General features: G+C 32.6%; 2 protein-coding genes and 1 long non-coding RNA gene across 3 annotated transcripts in view; 2 read left to right on the forward strand and 1 right to left on the reverse strand.

Moving 5' to 3' along the window:
* The first annotated feature begins 4,933 nt into the window (after positions 1-4,933).
* On the forward strand, positions 4,934-8,350 carry LOC107362575 (uncharacterized). Its single transcript, XM_015929668.3, has 5 exons — positions 4,934-5,182; positions 5,278-5,296; positions 5,480-5,686; positions 5,794-6,000; positions 6,347-8,350. The coding sequence occupies exons 1-5, from the start codon at positions 5,085-5,087 to the stop codon at positions 6,560-6,562; spliced, it is 747 nt and encodes a 248-aa protein (XP_015785154.1). The 5' UTR covers positions 4,934-5,084; the 3' UTR covers positions 6,563-8,350.
* Positions 7,864-14,952, reverse strand: LOC107362576 (uncharacterized). The gene is made up of 5 exons (XR_001568702.3): positions 14,632-14,952; positions 14,336-14,522; positions 11,663-12,456; positions 11,047-11,568; positions 7,864-9,241 (listed from the first exon to the last, which is right to left on the reverse strand). It is a non-coding gene; the product is annotated as an uncharacterized LOC107362576 (long non-coding RNA).
* A 1,108-nt stretch (positions 14,953-16,060) lies between these two features.
* LOC107362573 (sodium/potassium/calcium exchanger 2) overlaps positions 16,061-21,886 on the forward strand; it is a 54,304-nt gene continuing 48,478 nt past the window's right edge. The window contains exon 1 of the mRNA XM_025160856.2: positions 16,061-17,808. Within this exon, the coding sequence (XP_025016624.2) occupies positions 16,904-17,808 (905 nt within the window). The 5' untranslated portion in view covers positions 16,061-16,903. The remainder of the gene's footprint in view (positions 17,809-21,886) is intronic.

Here is a 21,886-nt window from a genome sequence, read left to right on the forward strand (position 1 = left end):
AAGTGAGGTGGTTATGTTGCGGTGAGAAATGCAGTCAAAGCACAGTGACAACAACACAACAAAAAAAAACGGTCTTGACTGTTTTTCAGCCTTTATGATTATGGTTATATTATTATGCCCATTATTATTTAGACTGTATTAAAGAGAAGAATGGAAAGAGAGATAAGTCCTGAATACGGATAGACTTTTTCCACTCAGGGAGTTTCAATCCCAAAATAATACAGTTCAAACTGTATACAAGTTAAATGGAAGCAAAAGAAGAAGAAGAATAAAAGTAAAATATATTTAAATATATTATACGCCAATAAGGTAACATATAAGTTATATCCATGTATTAGCTTATGAACCTTTCTTTCTGCTTTTGGTTTTAACGATTTGTCTTTGTGTGCTTCTGTTGTAGACTTTAAAAGAGACCAATTTTCTGAATCAATGGAGACGTAACCTTTATCTACACCTACCTCTGCGCTCTTTGGTTTTAGCCTCGCTCTTTTTGTTATAGTCATGTGTGTGGCTATGCGTCCTTTAGTTATTGCCTTGCAACTTGTATTACTTTTTTGATCCCCTTTTGTTTGGACAACTTTTCACAAATCACTTTTACCGATTGAACCATAGTAAATTTTAGCCGGTAATACCTTTTGCCTTTTTCAATCCATACTTGTCCCAGTCAACACCATAACCATCGTCATCATCATTACCATCAACAGTGTAATCATGATGAACAAGACAATCCTATAAAGCGTCTCAAGTGAGTCTCACTCAACAACATTGCTCTTGATTTGAAATGGCCAATGACCACCCCTGACCTTCTCTCTCTCTCTATTGACCCTAATCTTGCTCAAATAGTATGCTCATTGAGCTACCTAGAGACATGAAAAAGGCAAGAAGACAAGAAACAAACATCTTTTGTTCCATCCTCTAAACCTGACCATTGAAAGATAATCATCTCCTATTTGTTCATTTACCAATTGAAATTTTACTCATTACCGTTTTGTCCACTGGTTTACACAAACATGACAATTAACTAAGGATATAAAGTTAATCGTCTTTTTTTGTTGCTCAGCTACAATTTAATATCCTCTCAATCATTACAGAATCACAGAAGATTTATCCAGATTAATATCCAAGCGACAATCAAGATAGTTAAACCACAATAAATCCATGAACTTCATAATCAATGCAAATTTTCAAACCTTTTACATTATTAAATATTTCTTTCAACCTCTTCTACTTTTAGAAACGTAATGGCAACATTAATAACAATAAATGTTTTAAAAGACTTTTTTTCTCTCCTTTTATTGTGGTCTAATATTTTTGACCACATCACCAGCCCCAGTGACATGGGACAACAAAACGACAGCAAAAAGGTGACATATCAAATGACCATTGTACACAACAAAACAAATTGTCAAGCCAACAACAAAAAATGAATGGTAACCATTTTAACTGAAAGACAGGAATCCAAGAAAATGTTGAAATGAAATAATGTGATTGGAGCAAATAATAATCAATATAAAAATATTTGTCTTGACCCATGACCTCAACCACTAAACCCGTTAACAAAGGTTCAAATCAAAACTTTGAAGCCATTTCAACCCTGCCAATACTTTTGTCTACCTTTACATACATAATTTGATATCTGTTAATGGACTATCCAGCTTTAAGAGTTTAATTCACTCTCTAACAATTGAACAATTTGTTAACTGTTAACACCTTTACCGTTCAATAAATATCAATAAAATTGTCATTGAAATCACAACCACTTGTAAGAGCTAAACTCAAATATTAGCTGATTTGATGGTAAACATATTTCATTGTAAATGTGAGGCCTAACCAGGAACCTAAATTAATCCTTCCAGTAGCAGTTATTAATTTTGATAAATAGAGCGACATTCGAGGTCAATTGGGTTGTTAAGTTGAAAGATTTGCAGATTAGCCTTATTAATGATAACCCTTTGTTCAAGCCTGGTTCAAGTTGATTATCGGATGAAACCTGAGAAACATCGTCTCAAACTGGAAACTGGTAAAATCTGGTTAAACATGATCTATAATTTTGTTAATATTGTGATATTAATGCGAAAAGGTTTAATTGAAAAGCAAAATTATTCAATCATCTCATCATCATTCAGCTTCTTTCCTTCTCTCCCCTGTCTCTCTCTCTCTGTTCAAGATTGGATAATCTTATTAGTGATTTTATAATAAAAGTTCATCATTGAAGTATCACTTGAAGATTGAGATATTTTTGTCACAACAACAACTACGATCTCAACAATGGCCAATTGTCATTTGCTCATTGTTAATCTACTTTTGGCCCATTTTGCCTTTGGTTTCAACTTGCTTCCTTGGCTTTCCTAAAATGCTTCACATAATTTTTGTCACTTTTTTATATAACAATAATTTAGTGTTAATAGTTCTGTTCACAATCTCCTATTTTTTTGCTGTTTTTGTTGTCATACGTTTGTGACACTAACACATTACACTTCTCATAACACTGCCTTTCAATTTTAACAAAAGCTGCTACTTACACTTTGAATATTGTACTTGTGTACTTGATCATAATATAAAATGATATTTCAATCAACTAAATTTTTGCTTCTTCTTCTTCCTTCTCTATTAAGTGTCTAACATCAATCGAGGCACACACAGCCGACACTGGCATTCATATTAAACGAGTGCTATTAACTGAACACTTGAAAAGAGATGAAGAAGGATCAGAAGTTGGGAAAAGGTTACATTAAAATGATTTTCATTTAGGAAGCAGGTTACAGGTGAGAAGCTAAACCAAACCATGATAGATACCAACATTATAATTGGTCAGATAATTGATTGGGGAAAACAAAAGATGGAAACTGAGCAAGAAATAGTGAAAAGGGTGGGACAGGCCCCTCAGATTTCGCCCCAAGTTGGCTTCTCTTTTTACCCTCAGACTGTACTATAGAGTATAAACAATCCTAAATTAACATATTTTCACTCCTCATGAGGTGTTCCTCCAATCTGGTAACTTTTTTTGTTTCTTATTTCACCACTTTTCCATCATCTATCCATGACCAATCAGGTAAACATTATTGGATGTACCGTTGAAAGTGTGTGGAGACCATTCATTTAAAACATGAATTTCGACAAAAGTTTCTCTAGTCAATTTGTTTTTGATTATTTCCAGCCTAAAAAATTATTATCTCTACTTTTATCATAATTAATAGGTTGATTGGAAAAGTTAAAGATGGTTATTAACTGAGTAATGAAACTGGTGTGAAACTCTTCCATTGACCTTAAAACCAAATGACTTTGTTCCCATAGGTTAACAGGTCACCGATCCGTTAAACATATTACAATTATTACTAAAGCATAACAGACCATCTCATCGCCATACAAACATATCTGTTAACTGTTAGTGCAACATTTTGTCTTTGCAATCAGTAAGTATTTGAAGCAGATTGAGGTTGAAATCAAAAAATTGGTCCAACATTAACATAAGTTCCCATTGAATGTTTATGATAATATCGCCTCTTGATAATGCGCTTTTGAAGAGGCCAAAATAATATTATATTTTTCAATATCATGATAATATTATTATTTAACAATGGCTAGAATGAAGAGGCCCAAAACCCTGGACGGTATGAAAGTAAAAACAAGAAGCTGTTGGATAATCATCTTCATCTCATCCCTTTTCCACTGGATGTTTGTCTGTAATTATCCTGAAAATTTTCACACAGGTAAGGAACCATTGAGCCATACATTAACCATAAACCGTTACAGCGGCTGAAAATGGACACACAAATGATATAAAGTCAACTCTCTCAAAGTTAATCTTTAGAGGATTGACTAAAGAGTAAAGGAGTCTTCTTTACTCTTTGGGACTGACTGTATGACTTTGTTTTAATGTTCAATGTTTATCTTTCCATTGTTTTATAAGATTGGACAAATCATTCAAAATAAATTGATACAATTAAACTAGACTTAATTGAATGAATATTTATCTTTTTGGTTATACTTGGAACACGATGATCTGAGTCGACTGATTTGAAACAATCAAGTTTACAGGGAAGTTCATCTTCAAGGGGTCAACGCTGTAAGTATCAAAGTAGGTCAAAGTATCATTTGATTTGATCATTTGCACCCGGAGTTAATTTATTACTTATGCTGTTGATTGAAATTGACTCTTGTCCATCAGCTTGCTTAATTTTTCATGACATATTGCATTATTATTATGCAATCTACTTTCAAATCTCAAGATTGGAAAATATTGATTTTGATTAAGGCCATTATCAAGATAATCATTTACATCTTTAGTTTACGATTGTGACAATCAAATTGTTTGTGCTTTCAGCTTACATCAAAAGGAAATGAGTCTCATTAGAAGACCCTTTCGCCTTGGAAGATCACACTGACCAAAGCTGTACTGATATTTGTATTTGAATGAATTGATAAACGCAATTTAAATAGCCATTCATTCATTATGATTTGTTTTGTGTTTCATGCAACAATCAACAAATGGTTACATCATTTATCAGTAAGGAGATAAATCAATTAACTTTTGGTCTTGAACCTGAAAAATGTTTGAAAGGTTTAAAAAAGTGAAAAAAAGTCAATATCACTTGTTATATCAAAATATACTTTAATTTAAATGGTTCAATCAATCAGTTGCTATTAAATTGTGTCCTTTGATCCATGGAAACTAAACTTGAAAATTGATAAGTTGGTCACTTATATCCGCTAATAAAGCATGGATCCATTCAATGAAAGACTAGGAATAAAAGTTGAAGATTGTGAATGTTAATGTGGATAACAGTATTAGTTAACTATCAAGTTAACCAGTAAAAGAGTGAGACTGATATCAGCGCCCTCATGTTTTACGCCACCAAGTTGGCCTCTTCTCTCGGATGAAAAAGTATCGCTCTTTATTTGCTGTTTGGCTTGTACTATATACTGTTCTCACTATACTGTACTATAATCAATCCTAAATGCTCAATCTTTTTAATATAAACTTTTTTTTCATTTCCAATTCGCTGTTGAGCTGATATCGAGCATATTCTGGTTGATAACTTATCCTTTGTTTCTTATTTTCACCACTATTCCATCATCTATCCATGAACAATCAAACAGGTAGAATATTATTAGACGTACCTTGCAAAGTGTGCGGAGACCATTCATCAGGCAAACATTACGGGATCTATGCTTGTGATGGGTAAGCATAAAACCTTAGACTTGAATCTTCAAAATTAATTTTGCATTAATATTGATCTCTTTTCTTTCTATTTATCATTTTACAATTAAAATTAGATGTGCTGGATTTTTCAAAGTAAGTTTTTCTCTTCATTTCAATTTTCCATTACTTGAGACAACAATTATTTTTATCAATCATTTCATTTTAATTTCTTTTCCTTTTGTTTTTCCTTTTCCTTTTTCTTATTCTGTGCCTGTGTTTTGTACCTGTCATAATTGATACCGGAATTATCATCAACCATTTTTGTGCTGTGTTTAGAGATCAATTAGAAAGGACAGAAAATACACTTGCAAAGCAAGAGGAGCATCAAACAATAATTGTCCAGTTGATAAAATTCATCGCAATCAGTGTCGTGCTTGTAGATTGAGAAAATGTGCTGAAGCTGGAATGAATAAAGACGCTGTTCAGCATGAAAGAGGACCTCGAAACGCAACTCAGAGGAGACAAACTTTTGGACTTGATCAGGTGTGATAATTTTTGTGTGTGTTTTTAATCATCATTATACATGATGAGGACCAAATTAGGATATAATATTAACCTACAAGTTTTAATGTTCATTTTTCTTTCCATAGGCACTGTTTCTCCGATCTAAAAGTTCACCATTACTTTCCTTTGGTTTGGGTTCTCCAAATGATCAATCACTAACAACCAGACTTCCATCACCAAGTTCACTTCCATCATTACCATTAAATTTATCATGTCCATGTCATCCTGCATTTGCACCACCATTTATCCACAGTTTCTCACCCTTTTGCCTTCCAGCCTTGAATTTACCTAGGGTAAGAATATGATAAATTTTTTAAAAAATAAACTTACACTCAAAAGCCTCTTGCCACTCAAAATTGTCAACCTAACTTACTTACCAAGGTAAACATGGGAATAAGTTAAATCCGATAATTTTCGAAACAGCTGAAAACACTCAGAATTAGAAAGTTAAACAGTAGCAAGTGTGTTTTTTCAATGTGATTTATTATTAACATGCTATTTACTGGATTAACCGCAGTGGATTAACTCAATCTACATCTGAATAACTCAGGCCTGAATATACCATTGGTCAAGCACAGAAACTTTGAAATTATTTTGGACTAATTTTGTTGTTTTTCTTGTTTTGTTTCTTATTTCCAGGCCATGTTTCTAGGAGCAACTACACCTCCAATGTGGTCTTTAGGTTTAACTTCAAGAGCGGATCATCACAATCCTCATCATAACTCTCATCACAATAACCATAATCATCATCAAACCAGTATTAGTAATCACCTTGCCAACTCTAAAGACTCGTTCTTCTCATTAACACCTCGTTTACCAGCATCGCCCGTTAGTACATCATCACCAAGTCGTTAGCATTTGGATATAAAATTGATGATCTGAGTCGACTGATTTGAAACAATCAAGTTTACAGGGAAGTTGATCTTCAAGCTTTCAACAGTGTGAATCATCATTCGAGATGCACCCGACTTAATTTATTACTGATGCTGTTGATTGAAATTGTGTTCAACATCGACTCTTGTCCACCAGCTTGTTTAATTTTTTCATGACATATTGCATTATTATTATGCAATTTTCTTTCAAATCTCAAGATTGGAAAATATTGATTTTGATTAAGGCCATCAAGATAATCAGCAACATCTTTAGTTTACGATTGTGACAATCAAATTGTTTGTGCTTTCAGTTTACAGCAAAGGAAATGAATCTCATTAGAAGACCTTTTCGCCTTGGAAGATCACACTGACCAAAGCTGTACTGATATTTGTATTTGGATGGATTGATAAACATAATTTAAGTAGCCATTCATTCATTATGATTTGTTTTGTGTTCCATGCAACAATCAACAACAAATGGTTACATCATTCATCAGTAAGGAGATAAATCAATTAACTTTTGGTCTTGAACCTGAAAATTGTTTGAAAGGTTTAAAAAAGTGAAAACAAAAAGTCAATATCACTTGTTACATAAAAATATACTTTAAAAATGGTTTCAATCAATCAGTTGCCATCCTTTGATTCGTGGAGCCTAAACTTGAAAATTGATAAGTTGGTCACTTATTTCCACTAATATTCACCTTGCCAACTCCAAAGACTCGTTCTTCTCATTAACACCTCGTTCACCAGCATCGCCCGTTAGTGCATAGTCGCCAAGTCGTTTGCATTTGGATATAAAATTGATGTTATCTAAATTTTCCAACTCAAAAATTGAACCAATCAAATGACTAAACAAACCTTCTTTTTCGCTCAAATGTGATGTTTGAATGTATCAATCAAATTGTTACAAATTGCTTCATTCAATGCTCTGAAAACAATCTGAATTGTCAGAAAACACAGAGCAATCTGAATGGCAATTACAAATACTCTGCGAAAATCATCCTGAGAAATACTCTGACTAACTTATTCTGAATCGTCTTCAACTGTGAATTATTTGTACAAAGTCATTCAAATCTACTTCACCATATTTATTTTATTTTTTAATTGGTCAGCATTGGACCCTCACTCACTACACCAATCTCATCATTTCTGTTCCGGTTTCATTCTCACTTTCACTTCTATCCTCTTTTGTTTTCTCTTGTTAATATTTTCATTTAATGTTGTTGTTTTGTTCTTGTACATTGGTTTTATTTGCTGCCATTCCTGACTATATGTGTCAATGTATAAATATATGTATATAAATATAATATAGTATAGTATAGAATGATATTAAATATAATGTAATACAATAATGTATAATATACAATGTATAATATAAAATAATCATCGTCACTATGTAACATTTAGGAAACAATCAGCATCAATCATTGTGGAAACGGATAAACGGATCAAAACTAAGCATTTCCAATTCAAAAAGAGAAGAGGAATGAATTGATGAAACAATCAAAGAGAAAGAGTTGAATTGAAACAGGAATATCTTTGCTTCGCCAAGTCAGATCCTGATTGTGATGGTGATAATTAGACAAAAAGCCAAATGGTCCATGTATTTTGAACAATTGAAATTTCTGATATGAAGAACTGTCAATTAGTTTCATGTTGAATTACATTCGATAATCACAGATAGTATTTGCAAAAAGCAAATTAAAAAAAGAACGGGAAATAAATGTTAACTATGATCATTGATCCATAATAAAACAGCTTTTATTCCTAATCAAACTGCATCTCTAGTTTTCTCATCATCAAATGGATAAATCAAATATTTAATCCTGGCCATCATTATCCTTTTGTTATTAATTGATCTTCTCTCCTCTTTTGTATCAAGTCACGTCAACAAGTATGGCAACAAAAGGTAATCCACAAAAACATCAAGCGAAAGTAGCTTCTCTAGTCAATTTGTTTGGAAATAATCAAATCTAAATGACTATTACCGCTACTTTTATCATAATTAATAGGTTGATTGGAAAAGTTAAAGATGGTTATTAACTGAGTAATGAAACTGGTGTGAAACTCTTCCATTGACCTTAAAACCAAATGACTTTGTTCCCATAGGTTAACAGGTCACCGATCCGTTAAACATATTACAATTATTACTAAAGCATAACAGACCATCTCATCGCCATACAAACAGATATGTTAACTGTTAGTGCAACATTTTGTCTTTGCAATCAGTAAGTATTTGAAGCAGATTGAGGTTGAAATCAAAAAATTGGCCCAACATTAACATAAGTTCCCATTGAATGTTTATGATAATATCGCCTCTTGATAATGCGCTTTTGAAGAGGCCAAAATAATATTATATTTTTCAATATCATGATAATATTATTATTTAACAATGGCTAGGATGAAGAGACCCAAGACCCTGGACGGTATGAAGGTAAAAACAAGAAGCTGTTGGATAATCATCTTCATCTCATCCCTTTTCCACTGGATGTTTGTCTGTAATTATCCTGAAAATTTTCACACAGGTAAGGAGCCATTGAGCCATACATTAACCATAAACCGTTACGCGGCTGAAAATGGACACACAAATGATGATATTGCCCTGTGAACCAAAAGTGTTGTACCATTAGATTAACAAGTAATAACTCCAATGATTTAATATCTAAAGATATGGAAAGAAAAAATGAAAGAAAAGTTAATTATTGTTAATTTAAAGTGAAAAATGTGAATCAAGATGAGACAATAACAATGATGAGAAAGCAGCCATTAATGGATCAATGAACACCGCTCCATCTCTCTCTTTTTTGTAACAATACATCTAGCGGTAAAAGTAATTGTTATGATCAATATTTACTTCGAGTTTATTAACTTGTATTATTTACTCTTTTTGTCATTCTTGATGTTTGCCTCCTTTCAATTGCAGAAACAGAAACACAAAAAACTAGAGTAAATCAGGCCTAAGTATAGGCATAGAGTATACACAAGACTAGGCCTGATATTTAATGATATAAATTGTATAATGATGAAAATTGACCTTATTGAATGTGAATTGTGAACAAACAAATAGGCATTAGCTTTTAATTCACTCACCAACTTTAAATTTGATCCCAAAAGGAAAAGATTAGACGGTTAAAGATGTGAATATTAACTACAATAGGTATGTTAAACTGTGAATACAAGTTGTTGAAGCTTGTAAACAAAACAACCTCAACTAACCTCTGTCTTGCTCGCTCTCACCACCCTCGTTGCTCGTCTTAATCATTATACAGCGAGCACTCAGACAATGCACCAATGTGGAAATAGCTTATTCTCACTATTTATCGAGTAGCCAATTTCATGAGCTTCAATCTTGCTTAATACAATTATTTTTATTCAGATTTTCACTTTAAATTAATTCCTGGAGTTTTTTGATTAAAATTTCACGAACAAAAGTTGAATCAAGCCCATTAAAAACGAGATAAATTGAAATTCAAATTGACAAAATTGAAGCTTGTATCAACTCCTCCTCAAAAGGGACCATTGAAAAAATTATGTCCACTTTCTGAGTGACCACCAAAGATTAATGTATAAGATACTGCAGCAAAGAGGTCCAGAGAACCTGAAGGGACAATGCCCACTGGAGGGCACCACAGAAAAATTTTGATCAAATTGAATGGGAAAATTATTTTTAATTTTTTTTACAAAAAAAATGAAAGATTAAAACTAAAGGTAAATCACAGTAATAATGCGACAACTAGCGCTTAAGGTGGGCATTGTCCCTTACTAACATCAGTACCTCTCAATTGCTGTATCTTATGCTTTAATCTTTGGTGACCACTGTAAGTCTCTTCTATTGTTTCTCATTGAATCTCTTGGGGATTCAGGTATTCAAGATGTATTCAAGATAAACATGTATTATTATCAGAAATCATTTTTTAACAGTTGAAAGAGGTTTAGAAAACAATTTTTTGTGTTCTTAACTTTTTTAAGCAGAAAAATGTTTCCATTGAGCTTTTAATCCCGAGCTTTTCAGCTTTCAAGTGTCAAAAAAATGGCCTGATTGACCACCATTAACTAACTTTTAGGTCTAAGTTACTTTGTATTTAGTGGTTAGAAGTGAATGTTGTGATTTGTTTCGTGTTATCAGCCTAAGCAAAGGAATGACCACAAAAATTGCTTCCAATTGTAAAGTTGAACCTAATTACTTCAGTAAAACACACAAGCTAATATTGAACTACTAATAACTGTATGCTTATTGTCAGGTAAGGTATTACTGTACCAGGCAAGACTCTCAGCTCTGCCTCAGGTCTTAACACTGAATATAAATCTATGGCTGAATTTATAAGTTGCTTGAAAATTCCCTTATAACCTAGCCAATATGCTAAAGTTAGAGCTTCTATTGTCCCAAAAGTGTGCTTTAAAGAGTTCTCATCTTGAAGCTCGTTGCTACGATGTGCATCAATACGGCAGTTAATAAGTCATCAATACCTGCGTCAACTTATTAAAAAATGTTTGCAGCTCGATTCCCGTGACTGTATTAGTGAACGTTTATGCTATTGGAAGCAAAGGGCAACAGCAATGGGTTAGTTTGTTCATTGCCAACAGTCATCATCATCTTTATCTTCATCTGCATCTTCGGGATAAGTTGGTCAAATTATCATTTCCGTTGATAAGAGGTTTAAGTATACTTGACAGAAAGTATTTTGACGAATGCCTTACAACCTGGTGGAGCACTGGATAGAACGCCTTTATACGCAGTCTTCAGAAGAAGAAAACAAATTTGTATTCAACTGAATCATTATACCATTGAAAACAATTTGTGATGACAATTATAAGGATTATTGTGACAATAGGAATACCAAGTAACCATCCAAAGACGGACAGCAAAATGGATTTCAATTTTCATCTTTTCCTTCTTCTTTTTCCTTCTTCTTCTTTTCCAATGAATATATGCCTTTCAATATACGTTGTTAATCCATTGATTGTTATGTTGATTAGTTAATGATTACTCTGAATGGGAAAAGAATGGATAAGATAATGAATTGATTAATATTTTTGTAACTTAATCATGTAAAGGTGATGATAATTGTAAATGTTGTGTTACCTTTTTAGCGTTTGTATGATTTACAATGGGTTTTAAGAAAAGGTGAGTTTGATAGTTAGTAAATCAATCATTGTTATAAGTCAGTTTGAGGTTAAATCAGTCAAAATATCATCATTCAGGCCAATGGATGTGTGTGTGTGTCTGCCTATTGAAGGATCAAGTTTTTATTTGGTTAATCATAATAGTGAGAACAATAAAGTAATCGTTTTGCGCTATTGTTGGTTGGAGCCAAATAAATATTGCAACAGTGAGATTGGGACAAAATTGATATCGATGGTGACGGTGATGATAAACATTTCGTGCCATTTTCAAACCATTTACGATGACAAAAGGGCAAAATCTTTTGGCTGCTTTAATCTGACAATTTGAAGTCTTGTTACATGAATAAAAAAAAATGAATAAATCAATTGTCGTTCGCACTCCAAAAGAAAAGCTCACTCCCAATATGTTCACTTTTATTTTGCCTCATTGTCCCGGCTTGCCATCTCTTCCTCTCCTTCTCGGCCAATCATGTCCGTGTTTTGTGTTCATCTCGACTCTCTTCACACCAACACAATAACTTGGCGACATCACATTTTCCGTCCTTTTTTTTCCAACTACCATCACTGTCGCCATTGCCATCAGCATCTTCACCATCAAGTATATCATCCTCGGCAAACCTGCATCAACCTACGGCCTTTTTCTGACCTTTTCTGGTGACTCTTTACTTGGTTCATTTTTTCCTCTCTTTTTGCATCCATTCAAGAATGGGAAAGATTTGACAAGAGCGTGATTCCCTTAAACGCCTCCTTCGCCTTTCGACCAAGTCATGGAAAGAGAAGAGAAAAAAAAATAGAATGAGAAAAAGAAAGGAAAGAAAGGAAAAATAGAAAAAGAGAGAGAAGCTATTTACAAACTTCCAACCACTTGTATTCACTTCTCAATAGACTTACCTTATTATATTACCATATTTAAAATTAAGCTTCTCTTTGTTACAAATCTCTATTTTTCCCTTCATTCGCCAAGTCTATTTCACAGTGACTTAGCGAATGAGACTCTATTTGTTCGCCTTTCATCATCACATCATTTTCATCTTCTCTCTTCTTCTGATTCTACTCCTTGAGGTATACCCTTGTATACATTATTGTTATCAATGTACACATTAATGCATGTATATTTTGGTTATAAGAAGCTATCTGATTCCCATTTCCTTTTCCCAATCACCTTTAATACATTTTATTGATGTATTTGACAGTGGGTGGAGTGATGACAGAAGATAAGGGGGAGGAAAAATGAAATCAGCAAAAAATGGATTGCTTTATCATCATCATCACCTTCATCTTTACATCTTGCCCAACAGTTTAGTAAACATAAATATTGGTCAAAGATGTGATGATAATTTTGTCAAAAATTGAGACAGTTGAAGTACGAAAGGCGTGAATTGAGTCGCCATCATTGATATATTTTTCACATGATATTCACATGAAAAGGATGGCGAAGCAACTGCCTTTCGACTTTTAGTTTTAACCATGAATAACAAACGCTGCCTCTGTAGGTTGAAAGGAGTGAATGAGTAGGAAAGAGGAGAGGTTAGGAGGAAAAGAGGAAGATGAAGAGAGACTGAGAAGAGGTCATAATGAGCCCTCTTGTCACCATGTTGATTCCAAATTGACAATTTGTCTCTTTCTTGTTGATCTCTTGATTTAAATCCATGTCCTTCTCTCACTCTCATCCAGACAATCAACATATTGACGTTCACATCTCTTTAAGTCCATTTCATTTTATACACAAACACTGAAACCGTGTTATTGGCTTCCCTCCGCTCTTATCAACTCCCCTTGTTAACTCCCTGCCTCTTAATCTGTACCTTAAAGCTTGATTGTTATTTGATCCTTCAATTAGGTGTTTCCATGGGGAGATATATCCTCTTCTCCATCAATGGATATTAATCAACCAAATCTATCTATCAATCAACTTTTTTACTACCTTAACAATATACTTCTTCCTTTCCTCCTATCACTTTAATAGATCATCACTATCATCGACTAATGGACTTGATTTTTAGCTTTTTTCTTCATCAACATTATCTTCATCAAAAGATGGAAACTCAATAAATAGTTGAGTTAACTCTAAACACTTAAAAACATTATTATGCGAAACCTATTAAATGTCAAGGAGGAAAGAAGCAGAAAATCAAAATTCAAAGTATGAAAACATTCAACAGTTTATCGACAAATGAAGCCATTTTAAAAACAAATGGACAGCTTTTCAGTCAACTTGTGAGCTGCTATTGGTCAAAAGGTTTTATGTGTCGAGTAATTAGTTTGACCGGTTAAGCATAATGATGAAAACATTTATAAAAGTGGGACTGGCAGTGTGAATAAGTGTGAAAAAAAGAGTAACAATGTTGACAAATGGTTTGAGGTAAGTACTTCATAAAGCGATTGTTAAACCATAGCTAAATAACGTAGACAAAACAAAAAGCAAACTGTGTTACAAATACTCTAGCAAATGTCACAGCATGTTGTCACTTCATATGATTCAAGATTATTCATCTTTTTATGATAATATCCAACCATCAAGCAACAATGTTAATACTCATATAGATAATATATTCATAAACTGTAATAGCCTCGAGTCAGTTTTGGCTTAAACTATTTAAAATAACGTGCTCAATTTTGTATGAACACTTACCATTTACTTTATTATAGTCGTCATCATCAAAAATGAAGCTGTTGATTATGATATGGCTCCTTATTTGATATCGTTTTTTTCACCACCAAATATCACATTTCGCTTTGTCCATAGTAACGCTTTTCTCCGGGATGGAAGATCAAAAAGAAAGAAAATGGCTACCTTTTCTTTCTCTCTCTCTCTTTCCCTATTTTAACAGTTTGTTACAATCAAATGGCAAATCTCAAGTAGTTCAATTGATATGTACTTGTAAGTGTAAAGGTTATCATTTTGCTTTATGAGAATTGTTTTCTTACCTTAAGGGGATAATTTTGATAACCAACGCCAGTGAATGAGACTCGATTTGAATGACTCTTTTTAAACACTAATCGTTTACCCATCATTTGTTACCAAAAATGTCGCCAATTGTTGTTAATTCAATAGCTAATCCTGACTGATTGAACTGAATAACCAAAACTAAAAATATAAAAAGCTGAGAACTAAAAATTAATACTTTTTCATTGTCTTATGCAACTTGGGTAACCTTTCACAATTGTCTTTTCTCCCTACAGATGGCATTAAAGCCTTAGTAATTTTGGTATTTATTATGCTTTAAATTGCTCTTTTTGATTAAATTAAATTAAATCTATCGAAAATAATCTCGTTCTCTTCTACCCAAATTTAACCGAAAAGTAACACGCGCCTATTGCTCCATTTTGAATTGGAAAGGGGTTCATCTGAAAGCCTTTCCCGAGCTAAACAAGACTTCATCTCCTCGTCTGAGACTCACAATTTGTCAGAATTCGTGAATTTATGAAAAAAATTCAATACTTACTGTTAGACTGTTGACAGGTAAAAACAAGTAAACATTGTCAGATAACTCGAAGGAAGAAAACTGAATTTGCACGAGTTTTAAAATGAACACATAAATTTCGTATCTGTTGATTTAACTTTGAAGTATCTGCCTGGATCTGCTCCATTTATCGAGTAAGATTCGTTGGGAGATCGATATCCCTATCCTTGTAATAAGGTAAACAATTCATGTGTGTAATCAAAATGAAATTGCAAGAAAGTAAATTGTTTCAAATCACTCGTCTGTCTTTAATTAATGATTAATGTCTATTTGTTTTCTATAAAATGTGGGCGACGATTACTTTATCTATCTGGACACTTGATGATCAATCATTGTTTACAAGGTAATAATTTGTTAACGCTATTCAACCCGAATCTGTTATGAAAGGGTTAAAATAGTAACTGAAATGTGAAATTAAAACATTTTGTTCTGTTATTGAATCTTTTTTTCTTTCTTTTATATTTAGTTTATTGGTTGATTATCATGGGTCACTGTATTACCTGATGAATGGATAACTAGGAAACATAATTAATGATAAACATCAACATAATTATCAAACGGTTCAATGGAAACACCAGAAGGGAAATTATTCAATTGAAAGTAAATCAATGTCTCTTTATAAATCTAAACTAATTGCAATATTCACCTCTCTTTCTCTCTATTTTTCTAGATCCATACCTTGGCAACTATTATCAAATATTCTCATGAGTTAATTTTACCAATGAATCCCTAAAAGAGTCCAACAAATAATTGTAAATGAAAGAGGGTGAACAAAACAACAAAGATTCTCAAAGTGGGAGCATTAAAATGAAAACAAGATGATGACAATGATGATAAATATTGATTGGCCTAGCTGGATGGCAAAACCGTGAAAATTTTAATGTAAAGGTAGCAGAATTTTTAGGCAACAATCAAAGAGGAGCAAAATCAAAGCCAAAAAAACAAAAAACAACATTCAGTGATGATTATGTCCAAGGTTCATTTATATTGAATTTGGAAAGTCATTCTTTACGGAGATTTCACCTGTGTAGCTACAGTTTTTGTTTCGTCTTTTACATGTGCTTCAAACGGTAAACTATTTCATGTTACAACTTTGTTTCTTCAGTTGACTTTTCTTAATCTCTTAACTTTGTGTAAATTGTTTGCAAAAGTGTTAAACCTGGACCTATTAAAGATTGAAGACTTTTTCAGTCTCATTTGAGATGCTCAAGTTTGTTACACCAACTTATGTAAGAGAATACTTTGCTTCTAATTGAATTGTATCTACAGACTAATGATGTAAAGTCTAATTTAGTGATTAGATATAATTGTTATGTGGAAGATTTGAAAATTGCTGGCAACATTTGGCTACATTATAGTCTGCTTTATTGTTACTCCAACTAAATGTATGCATCAGTCACGTTAAACGTTTCACATTGCCATTCAAATTAGCGTGTCTTCATTAACTCCTATCAGTAATCTTCAACTATCAAATGACAATGGGCCTTTTGATCCTAGTTTCAACTCATTTATTGCGACGGCAATTTAACTAATCGATAACCCAAAAGTTAAACCCTGGTTCAATTTTTGGTGTTCTAGCAGCTTACAAGGAGCCGCCGAAAGTGCTTTTTGGTAATTTTGTTTAACCTGCGGCGCCATCTACTAGGGAATTTATCAACGAACTTTTTTTGCCCAATTTTTTCGCTGATAGAGATCAACAATCAAGTGAAACTTAATTTTAGCGTCTAAGAAATTTAATGGAGTCAAATTTAAATTTAAACATGGATCAACTATCGCATTTGTATTGTAAAGTGATAAAACGACAAGCAAGTATTTCTAACCTTATCCGTCAAAGGAGTTATCCTTCACCATCTGATGATACAATGAATTTATTATTCAATAAAAAAAACTTTCACCATCAGTGCTTTAATAAACAACCTTGGAGCAAAAGCCGGACACTGTCAAAATTACAGCGACTGTTGATAGTGATACCATTTCTTGTAACCAGCTTGTTCATTTACATCGCGCTAAGCTTGTTTCTCACCGGTTCTTGTTTAACTTCACCATCCTCTAGATTACCGTCTGTTTCAACTCACTCTATACATCAATCTCGGTCGCCGTTATCCATTCAAAATTCCCCGAACAAAGACGATGTAGAACTCGAAATTGATTCGTCAACCGGCTTACCAGACCATCCTTATGAAGAGGCGATAAAACAGAGTGATCCAATGTTTCCACCAGATATTTTCACACTTGACCAGAAACGTAAAGGAGCTGTTTTATTGCACATTATTGGTGTGATTTACATGTTTCTCGCTTTGGCCGTTGTTTGTGATGAATTTTTTATTCCCTCACTGGACGTTATTACCGAGAAACTGGCTATCTCTGAGGATGTTGCCGGAGCTACATTCATGGCGGCCGGAGGCTCTGCTCCAGAGCTATTTACGGCTCTTATTGGAGTTTTCATTAGCCATGACGATGTTGGTATTGGAACCATTGTAGGCTCAGCAGTTTTCAACATACTTTTCGTCCTCTCAATGTGCGCCTTTTTCTCGACTCAAACCCTGGAACTAACCTGGTATCCATTGTTTCGCGATGTTTCCTTTTATTCATTCACCCTCATCTCCTTAATGATTTGTTTCAAAGATTCATGGATAACATGGTAAAGTTCATTGTTCCTTCTTGTCTTAACATTAACTTTATAGACTAACAATGTTGTTAACATACTCGTTGCCCAAAAACTAACCTAACTAACTGAAGACTACCTTTTCCCAGTAAGAATATCATTTACTGTGAAGGAAAAACAAACATTTTTGGATAATTTCACATAGAAAATCATTTATTAATCAACCAAAGAAGTATAATTCTTTCCCTTCCAACCATGGTTATTGTTATTGTTATAAAACTCTATTGTTATTACCTTAAATGCCAATTCTTTTTTATCTATTCTGTTTAGAGGAAAATATTACCACTCAAAGTTTCATGATCATTTCAATCTACAGTTTTTATATTTCGCCAAATATAAAGACTCAATCTCTTGAATTGCAAAGATACTTAAGAGCAATAGATAAAAACTAATGGCCACTAATAATATATTTAATATTAACTTAGATTAATGTAAAAAATTGAAATGAATAATCTTAATAACTCTTTGATTTCCATTTCTCTAACAAATTGGCTTCCACTTTTCCAATACGTAAAAGCCTAATTTTATAACAACAATGATATCCATAAATTCACCCATTAACAGTACAATTGATATTGTTTATTGTTCAATTTTTATTTTATTTTATTTTTTTTCTCTATTATCCAACAGAATTCAATAGAAATGAATAAATGAAGAAGAGAAAAGCAAAGCAAAATTTCTATTCAAGCCAAAAGTGATTATGAGGATGACATGAAGGAAAAGCATGGGGAAAGAAATGAAGAAACTGAAACTCCAATTATCTGTTATTCAATATGAAATTAACCTTTATGTTGATTGGATGTATTTTGTTTTGATATTTATCATTGGAATGGTTTAATGGTTGAATGTAAATGCTCCAACTCAACCCTGCGAATCAATGCAATTAATTGTTGATGTACCTTCATTATGATTACCATTTGCTAGTCTACTTATCTGCTTTTGATCCAAGCTGAATTGTGAACACAAAACTCATCAGGATTCATTTAATATGTTGCTGTTGTTTCACCTCAATGTCAAAACAAAAACTGGATCAATTTAGATTCAACTTGGTCTGATTTACCTTTCTTGTCCAGTTGAACACACATCATTGTTTAGTTAATAGTTGCTGCTCTAGTGCATTTAGTGTTAACAATGTCAAGGCTAGGGAATTTGCTCGACACTTTGTTCATCTATTCCGTTATGATATCATTCAAACTCATCAACTGAAACTTCAATTGTCTATGAAGTTTCAACATTTTCTGTCATCATTATCCATTTTCAATCAATTCACTTTATTGATCCAAAATGAAAATGAATGATAATCAACATTTTCTCCGATTTTTTCCTTCCAATTTCTTCTTTTCCTCTGTAGTAATCAATTTGAAATTATGAATGATTATCATTGATGGTCAACTTGATTACTACATACTCAGTATATTTGTATCTATATATTTTGTAAAAGCAAATTGGTCAAGTTATAAATCTTATTTTTCATGTTAAACTGTGATTACCATGGTCAGCATAGGATCCTATCATGCTATAACTCAATTTACATAAAAAGATTAACAGAAATGAATTGGAAACAAGCCGAGGAACATGATTACATTGGAAAACAAGTTTGAATCCATCAATCAGAATAATAATGTAAAGATGATGCTGATGCACAAATAACAACATTTTTCATGTACAAAGAGGAAAATCAAGAAAATCAAAGAGCCTAAAGTATGCCAGGTAGAAAGTGATTACAGGTACTCATGTTAAAATGACTATTTTTTGTTTTTTTCATTTCCAATTTACTTAATTGCTACACATTTTGCTATCAAATAGTATTGATGGAAATGCGAAATATCTAGAAAAACGCAAAAAAATTTCATTTTCTCATTCTTCCTTTGAATATCAGCTGACAATGTTTCTCTTAATGATTATCTTGAGCTAATGTTTTTTTTCTTTGCTTTTCTTAGCTGTTAGTGAATTTACTTTAACCCAACATGGAAATGTCTTGAACTTTCAATCATTAAATGGATTCAAAAGGTGAAAAGGGTTAGACAAGGAAAGAATCGCAAGAAAACTAAAGGATCAAGAGTCTTGAATTTGGACAAATGTTAACAAATGAAAACAACAATTAGATGTCTAGTGTTTGACGGTTAATTGGAGTTATTGATAATAGACAAAAAAACAATCTCATTGACGATGTAATGATAAATGGTTGAGATTAATATTTTGCAGGGTGAAAACATTTCTCAATATTGATGAGAAAGATTATTTGAGATGGAAAGCTGGTAATGTTAATGGTGATGATGAACAAAGTATTGTTGTTGTCCAAAAAGCGATTCCTAATGAAATGAAAAGGAAGGTGATATAATCTAATTTGGGAGGAAACTTTTACGCCCTTGCGATTTTTACCAATTCAAATTGTCTGATAAATGACTTTGATCAAGAATGAAAATAATACCAATTGCTATTATGCTAACACCAAAGTTTGATGTAAACCAGTCTGGTGTTTGAACTCAACTACAATCAGTAAAGTGTATTATTCACATTGACAGCAAGATTCAAGTTTTAAATTTGATCCAATATTAATGTTGATTAATATCCAAGCAATTTTACTTTTTGATTGCAAACCTTGTAATCAGGTTAAACAAGCAATTATTCAAGTCTCTCGAGTGAATGTTGAAAAGATATTTAACAATAATCAAGTAAGCAAAACATTGAACCTGGCAAATGATGATATTAATAATAATCTTTACATTTTTCTTTCATTAATATGTAGATTAATAATAATGATAATCTGAATCGACTGTTTGGTGAAAAGAGGAGAAAGCACAAAGCTCTAATCAATATCCAGATTGATAGGAATTTATTTACGCCTTTTCACTTGGACATAATCAGGGAATCAGGAGAAAACGTTTAAAGCGTTGAAACAATTTTCATCATTATTGGATGTGAGAAGAAACAAATGGATGAAAAGCAGAATCATTTCCGAGTCTTTTTTTCTCCTTGCTTTTTATTTCTCTTGGTTCTAATGAATGTGCAAGAATAGGGAATGAGATATTGATCAGAATTGAATCGCATGATTGGAATAGAAACAAAAGTGAAGAGGAGAGAAAAAAAGAGGAAAAAAGAAAAGAAAAGAAAGAAGGAGAAATAAATCAAGTTGAAATTATGTTGTAATAATAAGTATTACAATTAAATAATGGTTAAAGTGAAGAAGGAGAAATGTTTCATCCAGAGAAATGAATTATTCAGATTAAACAAAACTGTTTTTGGATTCAACAAACGAGTTAGCAAAGGTTAACAATAGATGGCAGTTATTTGCAGAAATTGATTATTCCCTGAAAAAAACGCTTTTGGTCAAAAGTTTGAAATTTCAAGTGAACTTTGACATTAACAGTTACCAAACTTTAACCTGGCTGAGATAAACTTGAAGTGTAAACAATTGGATTGATTAAATGCATTTAAAATGCCTTCTAATTCAAACATTAATTGAAATTCAAAGTGAGTTTAATGGTTCTCAATGAGCCTTAAATGGTTCAATGAGTTTAACTGGTTAAACCAAAGTAGAGAAGCAACCAAACAATCAAAAAGGAAACGAAAAACAAACGAAATTTTCAGGTTCGACTTTTATTCCAGTTGACATTTTTGACTTTCAATTATTAACAATGATTATCAACTGTTAAGATAATTGAAAGGCAAATATTCAAAGTTAATCTGAAAAGTGTTTATTTACCATGAAAAACCTTTTAGTCTAAACATGGTAATATTTATCTAGCAAATAATTAATTTTCCCTGTGACTTTGATTTCCCTGATTTGTCCAGTTAAGTCTTGAATAGAAAAAGGAGAAGAAAAAAAGTTTTCTCTTTTCTCTCATTCACATTCATTCCTCTTTATTCTGACCTGAAAATGAAAATGACCCTAAATTCATACAAATGGTCAATCCAGATAAAGGGAAAAAGGACGGAAAAAAGAAAAGGCAAAGTCTGATTAGATCTTTTCTCATCATCATCATCATCATCATCATCAGTAAAGAACAGTAATCATTTTCTTACTCCCAGCCTTATACCCTTCACTTGTTTT

This window comes from Tetranychus urticae, chromosome 1 (genome assembly GCF_039701765.1).
Source record: "Tetranychus urticae isolate SD_2017Ah chromosome 1, NJAU_TeUrti_SD_1.0, whole genome shotgun sequence".
Lineage (NCBI taxonomy): Eukaryota > Metazoa > Arthropoda > Arachnida > Trombidiformes > Tetranychidae > Tetranychus > Tetranychus urticae.

Excerpts from the sequence above, each read along its gene's own strand:
- LOC107362575 (XM_015929668.3), top strand. The coding sequence starts at position 5,085 with ATGAACAATCAAACAGGTAGAATATTATTAGACGTACCTTGCAAAGTG. Across the intron at positions 5,687-5,793 it reads AAACTTTTGGACTTGATCAG|GCACTGTTTCTCCGATCTAA; the intron begins GTGTGATAATTT and ends TTCTTTCCATAG. Across the intron at positions 6,001-6,346 it reads CAGCCTTGAATTTACCTAGG|GCCATGTTTCTAGGAGCAAC; the intron begins GTAAGAATATGA and ends TCTTATTTCCAG.